Here is a 19,297-nt window from a genome sequence, read left to right as displayed (position 1 = left end):
GCTATGGGAGTCAAGTTCGCCCCCAGCCTGGCCAACCTTTCTATGGCCAGGTGGGCGGAGGATACTATATATGCCAGAGAATGGCCAGAGCTTTCTTCAACAACAGGGAGAACATATGAGATTGTTGACTGCATCTCATGCAACAGCAGGCATGTAGTTTATTTATTACAGTGCCCGTGCAAAAAACAATATGTTGGACGCACTACGAGAAGGTTAAGAGATCGTTTAAGAGAACACGTATAAAATATCAAAAAGGGTTATAAGGAACACTCCCTTTCCCATCATTACAGGTTATGTCACAATAGGGATCCATCTTCACTTAGCTTTACAGGTATTGGTGTTATTAAGGCGCACTGGAGAGGAACCAATAAGAGGAGGGCCGTCTCTCAGCTTGAATCCAAATGGATTTTTGAATTGGGTACTTTATATCCCAAAGGACTCAACATTGAATTTGATATCAATTGTTTTATAGACATTAGTTGAGCTGAGACACATTTTATATCCTTTTCCGGTTTTTACTATACTTTGATGGGCCCTGACTCCCACATTCATAGCCATTCTATTCTATTTTTTTATAGCTATTTGATTTTATATTTTTGGAGCCTATTTTTACATCTGTTTGAGCTTATTTTTAGGTCATTTTATTCTATTTTAGCCATTATTCATTTTAAGGATATTTCTAATAAAGTTTATTTTAATCATTATAGAACAATTTTAGCAGATGATATAGCTCCTGTTTTATATATGATATTCCTGATTATAAACTTTTAGATTTTTATGTTTTCCGATTGCACTGACCATAGTGGTTTATTATGTACTGTATGTGAAAAAAGAGTTTTATGTGCATTATCATTACTTGTATGGTGAATGTAGAGACTTCTGTCTGCATTAATTTGCTTAGAAAAGAAAACATACATTACAAGCATTCATACTGGCGACCCTCTACATGTAAAATAAAATAACAAAGCTTGACATTGATTGCCAAAGCCATTGTTCATAAGCATTACTATCAGTGAAACTTGCACGGCAAAATTTGTCAGGCCATTTGTGATTACTATGTTCTGACAAGATGACATGTTCAAATATCAACAAGCCCTTGTTAGCATTCTGATGACTCACACAATACCTTCAAGGATGGTTAAAAATGTATATGTGGACATGAGGGTTTCTGTGAATATCCAGCTAAGTCTGTGATTATAGGAAAACAAATATTTTGGAAGTGTGGAATGTTTTGCATTTTTCCCATATCACCTGGGTGAAATGAATTTTACTGCAGTTTCCATAGCAAGAAAACAGAAGCCAAACAGAACCTGTTGTACAGAAGAGTGACAAAGCCAGTTAAGAAGAGCTTTCGAAAAACTGCAGTGCTGGAGAGGATATCTGTCATACATTACTAATGAAATAATCTTGACAAACATACAGTATATGCTCAAAAAAGAGGAGCGCTTCTGACAAAAGGCAGAATTGTTACATTTCCAGTCTGGGCTCAGAAAGCTACAAAAGTTATGCTGAGTGATTTATACAATCTAATTATGCGTGAATATAGCAAAGTGATAGTGTGTAGACATTCTGACATTTGGTCAGTTTTTCACAATTTAACTCTATAAGTAACTATATGACAAATCTTTTAATATTGCCATAATAGCAGCCTAAATCATACCCAAAAGAGACAAAAAACACAGTATCCCCATTTAACAGTTCATATAATATAAATTAACAAGATAACCTAAATGTTTGCATTTTGCTGTTAATTTGCTGAGTGATAATCCTTCAGCCACACATGTGACTAATACAAAGGCCTTTGTCACAAGTCTCCAACAACCACTGGCCCTCCAGAGGATTTACCCCCCTTCCTGACCAGGCCACTTTTTGTGATATGGCACTGCATTACTTTAACTGAGAGTTGCGTGGTCATGTAACGCTGTACATAAATTAAATCTATGTCCTTTTTTCCCACAAACAGAGCTTTCTTTCGGTGGTATTTGATCACCTGCGTTTTTTATTTTTTGTGCTATAAACAAATAAAGACCGACAATTTTGTACAAAAAATAATATTTTTTACTTTTTGCAATAAAACATCCAATAAAAAAAAATTAAAAAATCAAATTTTGTCATAAATATAAGCCAAAATGTATTCTGCTACATATCTTTGCTAAAAAAAATCTCTATATTTTAAATTAATTGGTTTAAATGAAAGTTATAGAGTCTACAAATGGCAGTATATATACAGGAATTTTTATTTTCATTTTATACTAGTAATGGCTGCGATCAGCGACTTATAGCAGGACTGCAGGACTACGGCGGGCATTATGACACTGGGTGGGAACTGACTAGCTGCCACTGACATCCCCAGTGACACGGGGAATGCGGTGATCAGTACTAATAGAAAGTACTGACACTGTACTAATAGCACTTGGCAGGAAGGGGTTAACTTTTGGGCAATCAAAGAGTTAACTGTACTGTGTGCATTTTACTAGGGAGGCATGCTGTTTTGTATCTTTCTGCCGTGCAGAGATACAAAACAGCATGTCCATGCTGACAGGGGAGAGACCTGTGATGTTTACACACAGGTCTCTCCTCTGTCAACTTTATACGGCGATTGGGACAAGGTGATTGACATCCCTAGCCGCCAATAGCAGTACAGGTAGGGCGGCACGTGTGCACGCCCCCTACTCAGAAATGCATATCATGTACAGTCAGGTCCATGAATATTGGGGCATCGACACAATTCTAACATTTTTGGCTCTATACACCACCACAATGGATTTGAAATGAAATGAACAAGATGTGCTTTAACTGCAGACTGCCAGCTTTCATTTGAGGGTATTTACATCCCTCCATGTGTGTACAAAATGATAAAAATTTAGTTTGGATGACTGCACTTTTGTAATTCAAAATGTGAGAGCGCTGAAAGCTGAAAATTGGCCTGGGCAGGAAGAGAGTAAAAGTGCATGGTATTGAAGTGGTTAAAATGTCTCCTTGGCTAAAAACTGATTTGACTAGCTGAGGTTTGTAGTTCTGCAAAAAAAGAGGGCCACAGTTTTCAAACTGTATTTTACTTTTACTTTATTATTGTTTATTGTTTATTTTATTATTACTTTATTATTATGTATTATTTTACTATTACTTCTTATACCTTAGGATCATTTATCCTAAAAGCATTCAATTCACAAACATAAATGTCACCAATGTGTGTAAACTTTCTTTTTCCATATGGAGTAAACATTTATCTCTTGAGAGTTCTATTTTCTAATAATTTAATATTTTATCTTGTGAAGTGTTAAGATGGGTACACACAGGCTGAATATCGGCCTGTATCCTTTCAACAAAAACCGTCCAACATTCAGTCCATGTATACAGCTGTCTTTCTGAATAGAAGCCGGTCTAAGGACTGGCTTTTGTAGAAGGAACATGCTAGGAAAACCAGCCAATGGCTGTAAGCACTGATGAGTGTGTTCTGGCAGAGATGGACAGTCCCCCTGTCAGAATACAATAGCACAGTGCAGGAGATTGCTGTTCTAAGATTGCTTGTGTTAGTACAGTGATCTGTCAGTTTTTGCTTCATTGGTTGAATGAAAAAAAATACCCTGCATTATTTCATCACAACCCTAAAGCCAGTGTTATCGTTTTAGTGTTGACAAATTTGTATGGTAGCCCTTCTAAATTGATTTTTATATGCAAAATTAATTATGAATTAATTTAGTCTTTTTGTGCATATATGTGTTGGTTTATATGCAATTGTTTCCTGGGATGGCTATTGTACTATACAGTTTAATAGGTGGTAGATGAGCCACTGTGAAAGAACTGGGGCTGTTTATCAGTTTTGCCCCATACATTGGCCTCCAAACTATTGTGTGAGTAGACAGTTATAATGCTACTTTGAAAAGACCAATTTGCTTAAACATGTGAGTAATAGGAATAAAAATGTACAGATGTCCCAAGTTTAGCACTTACTGTATGTCCATATGCCACACACCTAGAAAGCTTTTAACGTTTCACCTTTTAATTATTTTGGACAAGCACCAAGAGCTTGGTTTTCTCATGACTCATATTCTTTAGAGTTCTGTGATCCCAAGTCTTTTTCCAGATCCTGAGCTAAAAGTCACTCAACAGCCTCAGTATGAAAAACTTACAAATGACCAAACATACCTTTGCCAAGATTCTGCAGCCTTAATGGGAAGGAACTTTACAGGTTCTGCTGACTACTGCTATGTCAAGGATGAAAGTTTCTGCAATTGAGTCACCAGGTAAAGAGATGACACTTTTTGGTAAAATAAGCTGTTTCCTAAGCTCAATGGAGCCTTCCAACAAGAAAGGTGTTTGTTATTTCTCTATATGCTGGCCTTAGCATTTAAGCTTAAACCCAGCTGGCCACATGTGTTTTATGTAGTCACTAGAGATGAGCGAATTATTCAAAAATTCGATTCGGCTGATTCGCCGAATTTCAGGAAGAAATTTGATTCGATGCGAATTAATTCGCTACGAAGTTAACTTATAAAAAGGGTTTCTAGGCTTCAGAGAGCCTTTAAATTAGTGCAGAACACTGTACCTTTAATTTAAATGCCCTTGGAGATGAGGAAGGAGAAGGAGAAGGACGAGAAGAAGGAGAAGGATGAGAAGAAGGAGAAGGATGAGAAGAAGATGGATGAGAAGAAGGAGAAGGAGAAGGAGAAGGATGAGAAGAAGGAGAAGGATGAGAAGAAGGAGAAGGATGAGAAGAAGGATGAGAAGAAGGAGAAGGATGAGAAGAAGGAGAAGGATGAGAAGAAGGACAGTTCTGTGACAGTTTCTGTCTATTTCTGACAGTTCTGTGACATTCACTCCATACAGCGGTTTCAACCGCTGTATGGAGTGAAATGAATGTCCCAGAACTGTCAGAAATAGGCTATTTCTGACAGTTCTGTGACATTCACTCCATACAGCGGTTTCAACCGCTGTATGGAGTGAATGTCACAGAACTGTCAGAAATAGCCTATTTCTGACAGTTCTGGGACATTCACTCCATACAGCGGTTTCAACCGCTGTATGGGGTGAGTGTCCCAGAACTGTGTATCTGCAGAATAGAGGAGCTCTGCAGATACACTTTTTGCCGGCTTGGAATTATTCTTATTTTCATCCTACTTCTTCTTCTTCTTCTTCATCCTCATCCTCATCCTCTTCTTCTTCTTCTGAGGATGAGGATGAAGAAGAAGAAGAAGAATAAGTAGGATGAAAATAAGATTAATTCCAAGCCGGCAAAAAGTGTATCTGCAGAGCTCCTCTAAGTGTATCTGCAGAGCTCCTCTAAGTGTATCTGCAGAATAGAGGAGCTCTGCAGATACACTTTTTGCCGGCTTGGAATTATTCTTATTTTCATCCTACTTCTTCTTCTTCTTCTTCTTCATCCTCATCCTCAGAAGAAGAAGAAGAGGATGAGGATGAGGATGAAGAGGAAGAAGAAGTAGGATGAAAATAAGAATAATTCCAAGCCGGCAAAAAGTGTATCTGCAGAGCTCCTCTATTCTGCAGATACACTTAGAGGAGCTCTGCAGATACACTTTTTGCCGGCTTGGAATTATTCTTATTTTCATCATACTTCTTCTTCTTCTTCTTCATCCTCATCCTCTTCTTCTTCTTCTGAGGATGAGGATGAGGATGAAGAAGAAGAAGAAGAAGTAGGATGAAAATAAGATTAATTCCAAGCCGGCAAAAAGTGTATCTGCAGAGCTCCTCTAAGTGTATCTGCAGAGCTCCTCTAAGTGTATCTGCAGAATAGAGGAGCTCTGCAGATACACTTTTTGCCGGCTTGGAATTATTCTTATTTTCATCCTACTTCTTCTTCTTCTTCATCCTCATCCTCAGAAGAAGAAGAAGAGGATGAGGATGAGGATGAAGAGGAAGAAGAAGAAGTAGGATGAAAATAAGAATAATTCCAAGCCGGCAAAAAGTGTAGCTGCAGAGCTCCTCTATTCTGCAGATACACTTAGAGGAGCTCTGCAGATACACTTAGAGGAGCTCTGCAGATACACTTTTTGCCGGCTTGGAATTATTCTTATTTTCATCATACTTCTTCTTCTTCTTCTTCATCCTCATCCTCATCCTCTTCTTCTTCTTCTGAGGATGAGGATGAAGAAGAAGAAGAAGAAGTAGGATGAAAATAAGAATTCCAAACCGGCAAAAAGTGTATGTGCAGAGTTCCTCTATTTCTGACAATTCTCTGACAGCTTCTTCACATGTACAGCGGTTGAAACATCTGTATCCTAAATGGAAACTAATAGATACAATGTTTCAACCGCTGTACATGTGAAGGAACTGTCAGAGAAATGTCAGAAATAGCGGAGCTCTCTGCAGGGACAATTTGCCGGCTGATCGGGAAAAATCCGATTCGCGCACCCGAAGTAGGCAAATATTCGGATTCGACGCGAATCGAATTTTTCCTGAAATTCGTATCGAATTCCGGTTCGCCTTGTTCGATTCGCTCATCTCTAGTAGTCACCATGGATCTCATACAAGCCCTCTGTTAGGTGGAAAGTGGATGTCCTTTTTATCCTGCTTCTGCTTCCAGCTGTTCAAGCTCCATGAAACAACAATGGTTTGGTGCAACTAGACATTACTGTTGTTTGGGTGTGTAGACATATTCCTACAACTGCCTGAGAGCACTTCCATCGAATGTGATTTACTTTTAAATGGACTCATAGTGGGTATACTGTCCCTTCAGGGATACTTTGTGTAGTAAGAACACTTCACATTACTGGAGAAATTAGCCTTATCCCAATCCTGCATTTTTTTTATTGAATGACTTATTAGGTGATTACATTAATGTAGGGTTAGAAAAATGTTTTCTTACTGGTACATAGTAAGCAAAAGCCTGTTTGTGTTGAGTAGATAAACACATTACTTTAAAATGTATTCTTGATTATATTGTGGATTAAATTTCCTCTTTGGAAATTGCTCTAACTCAGGGGTGTTTGGGAGTCATGCTTGTAACTGTCAATCTTGTAATGCCTCATGGGACTTGTAGTTTGGCAACAGCTGGAGGGCCACCAGTTTGACACCCAGGACTGTGGGTAAGAAAAAAGGTATATGTACACACTCCACATATATACATATATATTTGATTGGTTCTTCCTCTAATGAGCAGCAGCATTTATATTTAGATTATATATATTTTTTTTTTTGGCGCATGTTTATTTCATTTAAATAAAGAAGGCATGTCCTCCCATTGAAGGCAGATGCCAGAACCTGAACCTTTGTAAATTGTGTGACCAGGAAAACTACTAACAGTTGACAAACTCAGGAAAGGCATGATTATATATACCTTCGACTAGCTATACCATGACCTGGATAAATGAGAACCTTCACAGACACAACTTGGAGAAATGTGAGATTTGTGAGATGTGAGATTCTAAAAGGAATACATATAAAAACTGGCATACAATTGTATAAATTATTTTAGTCATTGTAGTACAGCAGATACAATCACCTGCTATATTTTCAGGATCTATATTACAGAAATGCTTGTATTAGAATCAAGTCCATAATGACGATGGAGAAAAAAAACAAAAACATCTGGTAATACTAGTCTATAACACATTTACAGAACAGGAAAATCTTGAATGAGAAGACATACTAACACATAGATATAGTGATGTATGTATGTAGGAATTGTTCAGGATACTAGCAGTGATAGGGGAATTCAGATGGCAGGGGAGAGTTTCAAAAATTCCTAAAGTCTATATATGTAAATGTGAGAGAAAAACTCTGATTGCACACTCAGATCCAGCTGTCTTCTACAAAGTCAGGTAGAGTGTGTCTGTATGACTGTGGTAGTGACATTTGCTTATAAGCTCCTTCGGGGATGAGAGTGATGTGAATTGTTCAAATTCACCTTATCAAAGTAAAAAAAAAAGGGAATTCACATTACCTCATCAAAATTCTGATGTGGCTACTATCTTTAACAATGTCAGTTGCCCATAGTGAATTTTTTTTAATCTCCAGAAGAGAAACATCCATAATGCTTCAAAAAGTTTTATAGTAGTATTTGCATGTTCTATGTATGCTAGAGCATACAAATATTGAACATGGTTTGAAACCCTTTGAAATACTATAACATCCAGGACATACAGTAGCTGAGTAAGGGGGCCACTAGCGGAGCCTTCCTGTGGTCAGTACAAACAATGCAGGATTTGGAAATCTGGAATTTTCCTCATTATTTTAGTAACATGAAGGAGAAATAAAGTGGGACACACATCTCTAGAATTGGCACATACAGTCAGATTTTGTTGCAGATTTTTGTGTGGCCAGGATAAGGCCTATTCAACATATTAAGAAACTAACAGTAATAACAACAGATCCCAATGCCATGCTTTGTCAGAGCAATTGGTTGTCCACATCAGTAGGAGAGAGGTTCACAGTTCAAACGTTAAGAAATTCAGCCTCTTAATTTACTCTGTTTATGCATTCAGGCCCCCTCATATTTTATCTGAAAATCCTAAAAGGTCAGCATTAGAAATTTCCCAGCTATATGTTAAGCTGTGAATGTCCACATTCCAGACAGACATATTCCAGCTGCTAGCACTTTTCCATGTATGAGGTTATTTATACAGCAGTTTACCAAACAAGTGCTGTACACTGTCCAGCACCTATAGGCATGGCCTATTTACCTGTCATTCGGACATTTGCTGAGAGCAGACCAGTCAATTTGTGGATTTATAAGAATTCCCCATGAAAGATACACAGATGTAGGTGTCAGAGAGCCAATGACAACTTGAAGAGGTTTCTGAGATGAATTCTTTTCTGGGTGAACAAAAAGGTGCAAGTTAGTCCTCATCCTAAATTAAGTGTGGAAAATTGAATAAGTGAAATAAAGACAGTTAAAGGTATAGTTATAGTACAGGTATAGTTAAAAGTGTATTTTCATCTGTTAATAGTATAACATTAGTTTTTCAATTCTAGTGGGGTTTCTCCAGGAAATTACACTTATACAGTATTAATAAGAATACTATATTTTCTTTTCAGATTAAAGTGAACCCTGGCAGACAGCAATAGGGTAGCAGTCATTGCTGACTTATTCATAAGGTAAATGTTCTTGCTTGGTGATTCTGGTCCATAGTTTCTTACCTTGGCAGTCACTAACATATTACAAACCCCTTAAGAATGGAACTCCAAACAAATACAACATTTACCAAACTGAATGGAACTTCAGGCATTTCTATATTTGTTGGGGGTGACTCATATGGGATTCATGTGGCATTACTGGCTATGCACCAACTAAGGTAAATAATACAGTTTTCCTTGTACTTTACGTGCACTGGGGAATGGACAAGGTTTTATTTACTAGTTCCACCAAGAGGATTGTATTCTACTTGCACTTCATTGAATTACAAGCAGAGTGCACTTAAACCACCTCCATACCAACCGCTCCTCGTGGGCACTAGGTGTGTCTAAAATGACAATGCTTATTTGTATCAGGCTATATTTCCTTGGGAAGAATACTAATTTTTTAGAGACCCCTTTCGAAGCACAATAGCAATGTGTAAATGCATGAGGAATGGTGTCAGCATAGAAGAGTTTCCTTGGTTCAGATCCCACTTGCACTAGGGATACCAGCATGCATGTGTGATGTAACAGGTAGATATTGTCTGCTTCATGTATTGGCATTATTAAATCAAGCCCTTTAGCAGTATCACTTGTGGTCCCCCCATAGCCTAATTGATTTTTTTTACTCTAGCTATATTGTTTGATACAATGTGTGTGTCTTGAAAACATTACCTTTGCATGTCTTATGATTTTCATTTGGCTTCACAGCTATTAAATATCTTGCCTCTGCCTCTGAAAAACATACAAAACAGCAGAAAATGCATGACCTGTGCATATGCATAACATAGTTTTTTAATAAAGGAACAATATTTGCATTGTAATCATTTTTTTTGTTCTTTAATTTGCATTAAAATAATTTGCAAGGCTGAAAAGAACAACCTGTTCCAACATGACTGTGCACCAGTGCACAAAGCAAGGTTCATAAAGACATGGATGAGTGAGTTTGGGGTGCAGGAACTTGACTGGCCTGCACAGAGTCCTGACCTCACACCTTTGGGATGAATTAGAGCGGAGACAAGTTGAAACAGTTATAGCTGCAAAAGGTGGGCCAACTCAATATTGAACCCTACGGACTAAGACTGGGAAGCCATTAAAGTTCATGTGCATGTAAAGGCTGTCATCCTAATACTTTTGGCAATATAGTGTACACTCTTCTGGTTTCTGAGGTGTGTTTTTTTTCATAGAATGTACATGCACAAATAGAGGCAAATTGTCTTTAAGATGTCTGTATTTTTCCCTCCTGCTCTCCTCCAGAGTTAGAGCAAAAGTTCAGAGGAAGGCCTGAGGACAAACTGCCCATGTGCACAAATGTTAAAGAGACCCTGTCGCCAGATCATTTATTTTAACAACAATTTGCTCATAAGATATGTTCTTCTAACATATTTTAGAAATGTTACTTACCTGTATAGTCTACCTTATGTGGACATCCAAAAACCCTCAAACTGCTGCTAGGTGTTGCCATCTTGGATGTGATATCCGCAGCTCTAACAGACTCAGAGCTGTCACCCAAATGGCACTCAATAGTATTTCCCTTTGTGCTTCCCCAGGATCTATATAAAAAGCTATGTAGAAAGATGAGGGGAGGGGCAAAGGAGCTGGGCCAGAACAGACAGTAATTATACATTTCCTGAAAAGGAGAGGGATTTGACTTGCAAAGAGGGAGGAGGTTGTGCTAAAGAATTGACTCTTCCTAAAGTGTTTTTTAGCAAGTCCAGAGGCACATTGTAAGTAAATAAAAAAAAATGTTTATAGAAAGCAAAAAGGATGAAAATAATGCATGTAAATACCTTTTTCTCAGTTCTGTTACATAGATAATGCTCAAAGCAAACTCTTCTGCATTCAGTGTTAGTTTTATTTTTATTTCTTCTTTGCCACATCTGTATTTGTGAGGATTTCATTTAATTGCAGATTCCCAGCTGAATGTATACAATGACTCATAAACCACATGCTTTTATTAATCATACACATGGAAGAATATGAAACTGGTAATGACACAATCTTTACATTAATTTATTTTATTTCTGTTAAATTGTAAGTTCACCCAATACTAATTTTTCTTTTGTGAGTGGAGATCAGCTAGCTGAATTACTCCCTGCCTTATTTTATCTTTGAAGGACTCCAGCTGTAAGATCTTCCCACCAAAATTCTCACCCCACCCACCAAGAAGGTTTCAGTCTTTTGCTAGAATATTTATGAGTTTATAATAAAATAGAACCAAGAAAGGAGACTTTTTTTCTACTTTGCTTCATAAAGGCTCAACCAGGGGTAGGGAACTCCATAGTGAAAACATTTCTTTATGAATACCTAAGAGATGTATAAAACCAACATAAGATTCAGCCCAACTACCACCTACAAAGGCCCACTCAAACCTGATCACAGCAGTCAAAATGATTATCAAAATGTGTAGTACAACATCTATCATTGTAAAAAAAAGCTCCACTCTAAGAATATCAGTCCAGAAACAAACAACCTACCAACTCTGCACTAATGTGATCTTACTAACCCAAACCAGTCCAAAGCAAAAAAGCCCCAGCTGTGAGCAAGACTGGACCAGGAGTGGACTGACCATTTGGAAATTCGGGCACTGCTCGAGGGCCCAGGGTCAGTAGGGGGCCCCATGAGATGCCCCTGGTACCTTTTTCATAGGCTTTTTTGAGTTTGGGCAAGGACACAGGGGTCCCATGATCCCCTATTGCTCGGGGGGCCCCATGAGTTGTCAGTCCACCCCTGGACTGGACTATATGTTAATTAAATGAGATTCATGTGGTATTGACTAATTTATTGAAAAATTACCAAAATGAAAAATACAAAATAGAAATGTAGAAAAAAGACCTCTTTTTGCTTCACCAAAATAAAAAAAGACAACTTTGGCATAACTGTATGCTCTAGCACTGTCCTGGCCCAGGCTTGCTCATGGCTGAAGCTAATGTCTGTCTTGAATTTTTTTTTAATAATCCTCTTCAAATAAAACTATCCTTTAAAATATATAGCCATTTTTTAAACATTTGAATAGAGTAGGGAAATGTTAGACCCTTGTAAGGTTTCTATTGCTGTCTGTTTCCCTGCTGGGGAGGTTCACTTTTTCTGTTTGTCCTCTGTGATCATTGTCACTGAAACAGAAAGTTATAGGAAATCCAAGATTGCACAGATTTCACCAAAACAATTGGAGAGGGTAAAGCCGGCCATTGACAGTTCGAATCTCGGCCAATTCAGCAGGAACCGGCCGAGATTCGAACCTTGTATGGGCAGGCTGAATGTACCCAAGTTAATCAATTGATCAACTTGGGTACGACCAGCCTGACAGGTTTTAAATGTGATTACTGCTAGCATCTATTGTAGTTGCTAGCAGTGATCACTGTGTTCTCCCAATGGAGAGAACACAGTGGCTTCTTGGGAGGGATTGCCCCATTAACACTCACTGAATCCAGCAATTTTCTTTCCTGCATCCTGTGATTTCAGGAAAGAAAATCGCACTGTCTATGGCCTGCTTACATCTTCCAGTTTGACAGGACACCTGTTTATGTAACAACTGTGTAAATGGGGAATTCCTCTCACTAAAAAGGTAATTTCACTCACATTGAAAAGATGTCCTCTTACTTCCACTGTGTGGTGTCATCCACACAAAAAGTGAAGAGAAATCTCTGTGATGAGACCCAGACAGCAAAAAAACCTGGATAGTTGATAGGTTCCAATCCCAACCACGGCACCACCTGCCTGGAGTTTGCATGTTCTCCCTGTGCATGTGTGGGATTCCTCCGGGTAATTCGGTTTCCTCCCACACTCCAAATACATGCTGGTATGTTAATTGGATCCTGTCTAAATTGGCCCTAGTATGTGTATGTATGAATGTAAGTGAGGAACCTTAGATTGTACGCTCCTTGAGGGTTAGGGACTGATGTAAATGTACAATATATATGTAAAGCGCTGTGCAAATTGACGGTGCTATATAAGTACCTGAAATAAATAAATAGTATTATACCAAATAAGGGCTCAGAGAGTTACCATCATGCTACTAAGAGATTGCAACTTTTATGTGTTCACCTACAAAAATAGCTTAAAAGAGTAAAAAAACAAATGTGCTCAAATTGTAGAGAGATGCACAAATTCAGTACCATACATTGTTAACATGTGTTGGAGACATGGCTAAGGGCTTGTTCTCTCCACGACATATACACACACATTTGCATTGCCCTGTGCTAGTAATGTGCTTTGTGCTTTGATTTGATTTACTTCTTCCTTTTACTCTAGCACGCTGTAGTTCATTACATTACTGCCTGCCTCATTTTTTTTACAGTGCAGAAAAAGGCAGTGCATTGGAACTGTCACAATAAAAAAAACAAGGCTTTTCGTCCGGTCCATAAGGCTTTTTCTCTGGTACATGTGATGGGACTGTTTTGACCAACACAGTCCAACGCATGTGGTGTAAGCATTTACTTGAACAATAACATAAATTCATAAATACCTGTCACAGGTAAGTTATGGGACACAGAAGCTAAGTGGCAGCAATACAAGCTACAAAACTATAGATAGACATTTTTATGTTCTGACCAGATATAGTATGGTGTTTTAATAGTTTGGAATATCTTCTAAAAAAGCCTGTGTAGGCATCTGCTGTCCTTTACGGTCTGTAAATGGCACTGCTGCTTAATGTTCACTGAGATTATTTACATATGTACATCACTTCCTGTCCCTGCCATCTGGGTGCAGTGAAGAATGAAACAGAAAACTGGCTTTATACATAGAGGAGGTTATACTGCTGCTGTATTTCCCTCCAGACACCAGAAGAAGAGACTATTATGAGAGTAATCATATGTTTTAATTGTTTATTGGCAGCTGCCCATAGCTCCTTGAGTGTGTTTCTGATCCCTTGAAACAGACTTGAGTATCTCTGTCCTATTGTTATTATCTCACATGCAAAGTGGCAGATAGCTAGGTCTGTGCTATTGTATGTGTCAGAGGAAAAGACGAGGAAACCCGGGCAAATGCGCCAATACGCAATATGGCCACATCAATTCGCGCAAAGAAGTGCGCATGCGCATAGGTGGGCGACACGTAATCATGCATTCCTGTGCACGAAAACGCACCAGCACATGTAGGGTGCACTAATTGCTGACACTCAGTGGCCTTTATAAGGACTGCAGCTCTGCTCAGTGATTGCTGGATTATCGTCAGCCCCTCCCGTTCCTGTGTTCCTGAGATTCCTGCTGATTACCCATTACCGACCTGGCTTGATCCTGACCTTGTTCCTGTCTGCTGCTCTGTGTATGACCCCGACTTGCTCCTGACCTTGTTCCTGTCTACAGCTACTCTGTGTATGATCCTGGCTTGATCCTGATATTGCTCTTGTCTGCTGTCTGCTGTTTCATATTGATCCTGGCTCTGGCTACTGACTAATCTACCCATCCTCCAGGATCCACGTGTTCTTTGGAGAAACTCATTCGGCAACTGGAGCACCCACGGGTTCCATCTCATCAGGCATTTCCAAGCAGCAACACCACTGGCAACCCGTGCTTCTTTGGGCAGTGCACCTCCTGTTTCCATCTCCAGGGGAGCACTGCACTTAGCCGCAAGGGGAGCCTTCTCTCTATTGCAGCCTCCGATCAGGCACGTGACAGTATGTGTGTAGTGGCCACCTTCTAGTGTATTAGTAGGTAAACCTGTTTATTACAATAGAATTATATTCAGCTCCTGTTATTTAGTTAACTCTACTCCTTCTGGGATTCTGTAGCTAGTTTTAGCTTAGGCTTCGATATCCAGCATAGGGTAGAGTCAGTTTATGCATTCAACAGCCTCTTAGTTAGAGGTTTGTTTGCATATCAGATTAGAAACTACTAGAGAAGGACTAAGGTGCAAAGTAGGCTGACTATGAGTTTCAGTGCCACCTCATAGTTCCCGACTTTAAGAAGCTGTGTTCCAGGCTTGTTGGACAACGGTTGGAGGATTTCCCCATCACCACTGATCTTGTCTTCAGGTCTCTGAAACAAAGATGAATGCTGCATTGCAAACATCCTCAGAGGCCCCTGCAACTGCATTTTTCAACATTCATTTGGAAGTGTCTTTATTACTATATATATATATACCTTGGTATATGTGCACAATTCCACCAGGAATCTCATTGAGCCCATTTCTGATAATACCTGTGTACATTGAATTTATGTACTATTATTAATCTTTTTTATAAGAAGGTTGTATTATTTCCATAATGGTGTGCATCTATATACTTATAGGTAATGTTACAATTAGAGATGAGCGAATCGAACATGACGAAGTGGAATTCGTTTCGAAGATTAGGAAATATTCGATTCGCGCCGAATCCGAAAATTAGCAAACTTCGGATGCACGAATCGAATTTTCCCAAAAATGGCGGCGACATGTGTGGCGACGGAGCGGGGATCTCTGGGAAGGCGCGCAGACAAGGCGCGCTGACCCATAATGCATTCATTCATGACATGTGATCGCATTAGCCAATCAGCAGCCAGCCAGCCAGCACTGTGTAATGGTGGAGCTATAAATCGCGGCCATCTTAGAATTCTCCATTAGCCTCCGGTCATTCAAGAGAGACAGACCTCTGTGTATTAGGGACAGAGTTAGGGCCACAGAGACTTTAGGGCCACAGAATCGATACTTAGGGACACAGAATCGTTACTTAGGGACACAGAATCGTTACTCAGGGACACAGAATTGTTACTCAGGGACACAGAATCGTTACTCAGGGACACAGAATTGTTACTCAGGGACAGACACAGAATTGTTACTCAGGGACAGACACAGAATTGTTACTCAGGGACATAGAATTGTTACTCAGGGACACAGAATTGTTACTGAGGGACACAGAATCGTTACTCAAAGACACAGAATTGTTACTCAGGGACACAAAATTGTTACTCAGGGATGCAGAATTGTTACTCAGGAACAAAGAATTGTTACTCAGGGACACAGAATTGTTACTCAGGGACAGACACAGAATTGTTACTCAGGGACACAGAATTGTTACTGAGGGACACAGAATTGTTACTGAGGGACACAGAATCGTTACTGAGGGACACAGAATTGTTACTCAGGGACACAGAATCGTTACTCAGGGACACAGAATTGTTACTCAGGGACACAGAATCGTTACTCAGGGACACAGAATTGTTACTCAGGGACACAGAACTGTTACTCAGGGACACAGAATTGTTACTGAGGGACACAGAATCGTTACTCAGGGACACAGAATCGTTACTCAGGGACACAGAATCGTTACTCAGGGACACAGAATCGTTACTGAGGGACACAGAATCGTTACTCAGGGACACAGAATCGTTACTCAGGGACACAGAATCGTTACTCAGGGACACAGAATTGTTACTCAGGGACAGACACAGAATTGTTACTCAGGGACACAGAATTGTTACTCAGGGACACAGAATCGTTACTCAGGGACACAGAATCGTTACTGAGGGACACAGAATCGTTACTCAGGGACACAGAATTGTTACTCAGGGACACAGAATCGTTACTGAGGGACACAGAATCGTTACTGAGGGACACAGAATTGTTACTCAGGGACACAGAATTGTTACTCAGGGACAGACACAGAATTGTTACTCAGGGACACAGAATTGTTACTCAGGGACACAGAATCGTTACTGAGGGACACAGAGCCGTTACTCAGGGACACAGAATTGTTACTCAGGGACACAGAATTGTTACTCAGGGACACAGAATCGTTACTCAGGGACACAGAATTGTTACTCAGGAACACAGAATTGTTACTGAGGGACACAGAATCGTTACTCAGGGACACAGAATCGTTACTCAGGGACACAGAATCGTTACTCAGGGACACAGAATTGTTACTCAGGGACACAGAATCGTTACTGAGGGACACAGAATTGTTACTCAGGGACACAGAATCGTTACTCAGGGACACAGAATCGTTACTCAGGGACACAGAATTGTTACTCAGGGACACAGAATCGTTACTCAGGGACACAGAATCGTTGAATTAAAGAGTATGTCAGACAACACGCAGAGGAGTGGCAGAGGAGGCAATGTTTCAGGAGCGAGCAGACGTGGCAGCAGAGGAAGGGGTCGAGGCAGCACTAGTCGCAGCCAGAGGCCAGTGCTCCCGGTGTCATCCAGAGGTCGTGTCTCCACCGACAACCCTGCCGTCATCGATTGATTGGTTGGCTCGGTCGTCTTCCTCTTCCCAGGTCACCTCTGACACCTACAGCCAACGGTCGGTGGGTACGTCAGACACAACCGTTAGTTGGCATGGCCCGGGAGCAAGCCCACTGAAATCACGTGTCCTCTACCTGCCCCTGTCCTTTGGTGTTCCCTCACCAAGCGAAGTATCGCATGCTGTGGGCTCAGCCCCACTGTACAGTGAGGAAGAGCTAACAGAGGGCGGTCAGAAACGGGGGGAGACATCTGCCTCTTCAGCAGCCAGGCGAAGAAGTACTGGCGAGGAGAGTGGCTCGGTAGCCGGTCTAGAGACAGGTCTGTCTCCTGACCCACACGCAGCCGAGGGGGCTAGTAGTGAGGCGGAGACCCTAATTGATGATGATGAGGCTGATCGCACTTGGCAGCCTCGTCGTCATCAGGCTATTGCTTCCGCATCATCAGGAGAAGAGGGTGCCAGCTTGCCAGCGAGCAAAACAGTCGGTGGGTTGCCCAGGAGGCAGCAGGGTCGCAGCAGTGTCAGTGGAGGCAAACGGCCACGGAGTAGAGCACCAGCTCCACTGCAGCCTACCACCACGGCCAGTAGTGGTGCCGGTGTGCACGGAGGAAGTAGCAGTCAGCCAGTGAGGAGTAGCGGGGGCAAAGTTTCCTACTCGGCGGTGTGGCAATTTTTCGTCAAGCCGCCCGAGGAAGTAAACGTAGCCGTATGTCGACTATGTGGCCAGAAAGTCAAGCGTGGCCAGGGGGCCCATGTTGGGACTACAGCATTGCGTCAGCATATGCAGCGTCGCCATTCGGTGGCCTGGGAAAACCGTGATAAAGATACGGCGGTTCTGCCTGCCCCAGCCCCCGCTCCATCACCCGCTCCGTTACTTGCTCCGTCACCCGACGTCAATCGCCCTCTATCAGCCAGTCAAGGCTCCAACACCTCTGCTGAGGGGAGTTGTCGCTCGTTGGCATCTTCCGCTCGTTCAGATGCTCCTTCTCCTGCTACTCCTCTTCACGGATTCCGTCAGCAGTCTTTCTTGGAATCCGTTTCCAAGAGACAACAGTTTGCGAGCACGCACCCGACGGTGCAGAAGCTGAACGTCCTCCTGTCCAAGTTGCTGGTGCTGCAGTCCCTCCCTTTCCAAGTGGTGGACTCAGCACCTTTCCGAGAAATGATGGCTTGTGCCGAGCCGCGGTGGAGAGTGCCAAGCCGGCATTTCTTCGCCAAAAAGGCAGTGCCAGCCCTGCATTCACATGTAGAAGAGATGGTGGGCCAGTCTTTGAGCATGTCGGTCTCTGCCAAAGTGCACGGCAGCGCCGACGTGTGGAGCTGTAACTACGGTCAGGGACAGTACATGTCATTTACGGCCCACTGGGTGAACGTGGTGCCGGCACAGCCGCACCAGCAACTTGGACAGGTCACGCCGCTTTTGCCTCCACGTTTGCACGTCCTTGGTCCAGCAAAGATGTCCGCCTCTACCACCTCTTCTTCCGCCGTGTCCTCAGCCGCCACCCCCGTGCCAAGTCCCATTACCCGACCGGCATATCACATGTGCAGGGCGCAACGGTGTCACGCTGTGCTGCACCTGGTATGCCTTGGCGAACGTAGTCACACAGGGGAGGAACTTCTGAGTGTAATGAACAGAGAAATCGACAGATGGCTGTCTCCGCGCAAACTGAAAATCGGAACCATGTTGACCGACAACGGAAAAAACATGGTGTCTGCTCTGCGTCAAGGAAGGTTGTGCCATGCGCCATGCATGGCTCACGTGTTCAATCTGGTTGTCAAGCGGTTCCTAAAATCCACCATCCCACTGCAAGACATCCTTAAAATGTCACGTAAACTTTGCATGCATTTCAGCCATTCCTACACCGCAAAGCACACCCTCCTTGAGCTGCAGAGGCAGAACGAAATTCCACAGCATCGCCTGATCTGCGACGTTGCAACAAGGTGGAATTCAACCCTACATATGTTAGACCGCCTTTACGAACAGCGAAAGGCCATCACCGATTTCCTGATGTTACAAGCGGATAAAGGTACTCCCCTGTGTAACTTAGATGTCAG

At 41.5% G+C, this 19,297-nt stretch overlaps 1 protein-coding gene across 49 annotated transcripts in view; it reads right to left on the bottom strand.

Annotated features, from left to right (window-relative positions):
- Positions 1-19,297, bottom strand: part of ABI3BP (ABI family member 3 binding protein) — a 512,999-nt gene that overhangs the window by 302,108 nt on the left and 191,594 nt on the right. For all 49 annotated transcript variants that reach the window (XM_089652925.1, XM_089652933.1, XM_089652937.1 and 46 more), the window contains exons 3-4: positions 9,751-9,810; positions 8,643-8,775 (exon numbers count right to left, since the gene is read on the bottom strand). In XM_089652925.1, coding sequence (XP_089509051.1) covers positions 8,643-8,775; positions 9,751-9,810 — 193 coding nt within the window. The remainder of the gene's footprint in view (positions 1-8,642; positions 8,776-9,750; positions 9,811-19,297) is intronic.

Source organism: Staurois parvus, unplaced genomic scaffold, assembly GCF_062004578.1.
Source record: "Staurois parvus isolate SC_StPar_1 unplaced genomic scaffold, SC_StPar_1.0 ptg000696l, whole genome shotgun sequence".
Lineage (NCBI taxonomy): Eukaryota > Metazoa > Chordata > Amphibia > Anura > Ranidae > Staurois > Staurois parvus.
This window is presented reverse-complemented; position numbering and strand designations above follow the sequence as displayed.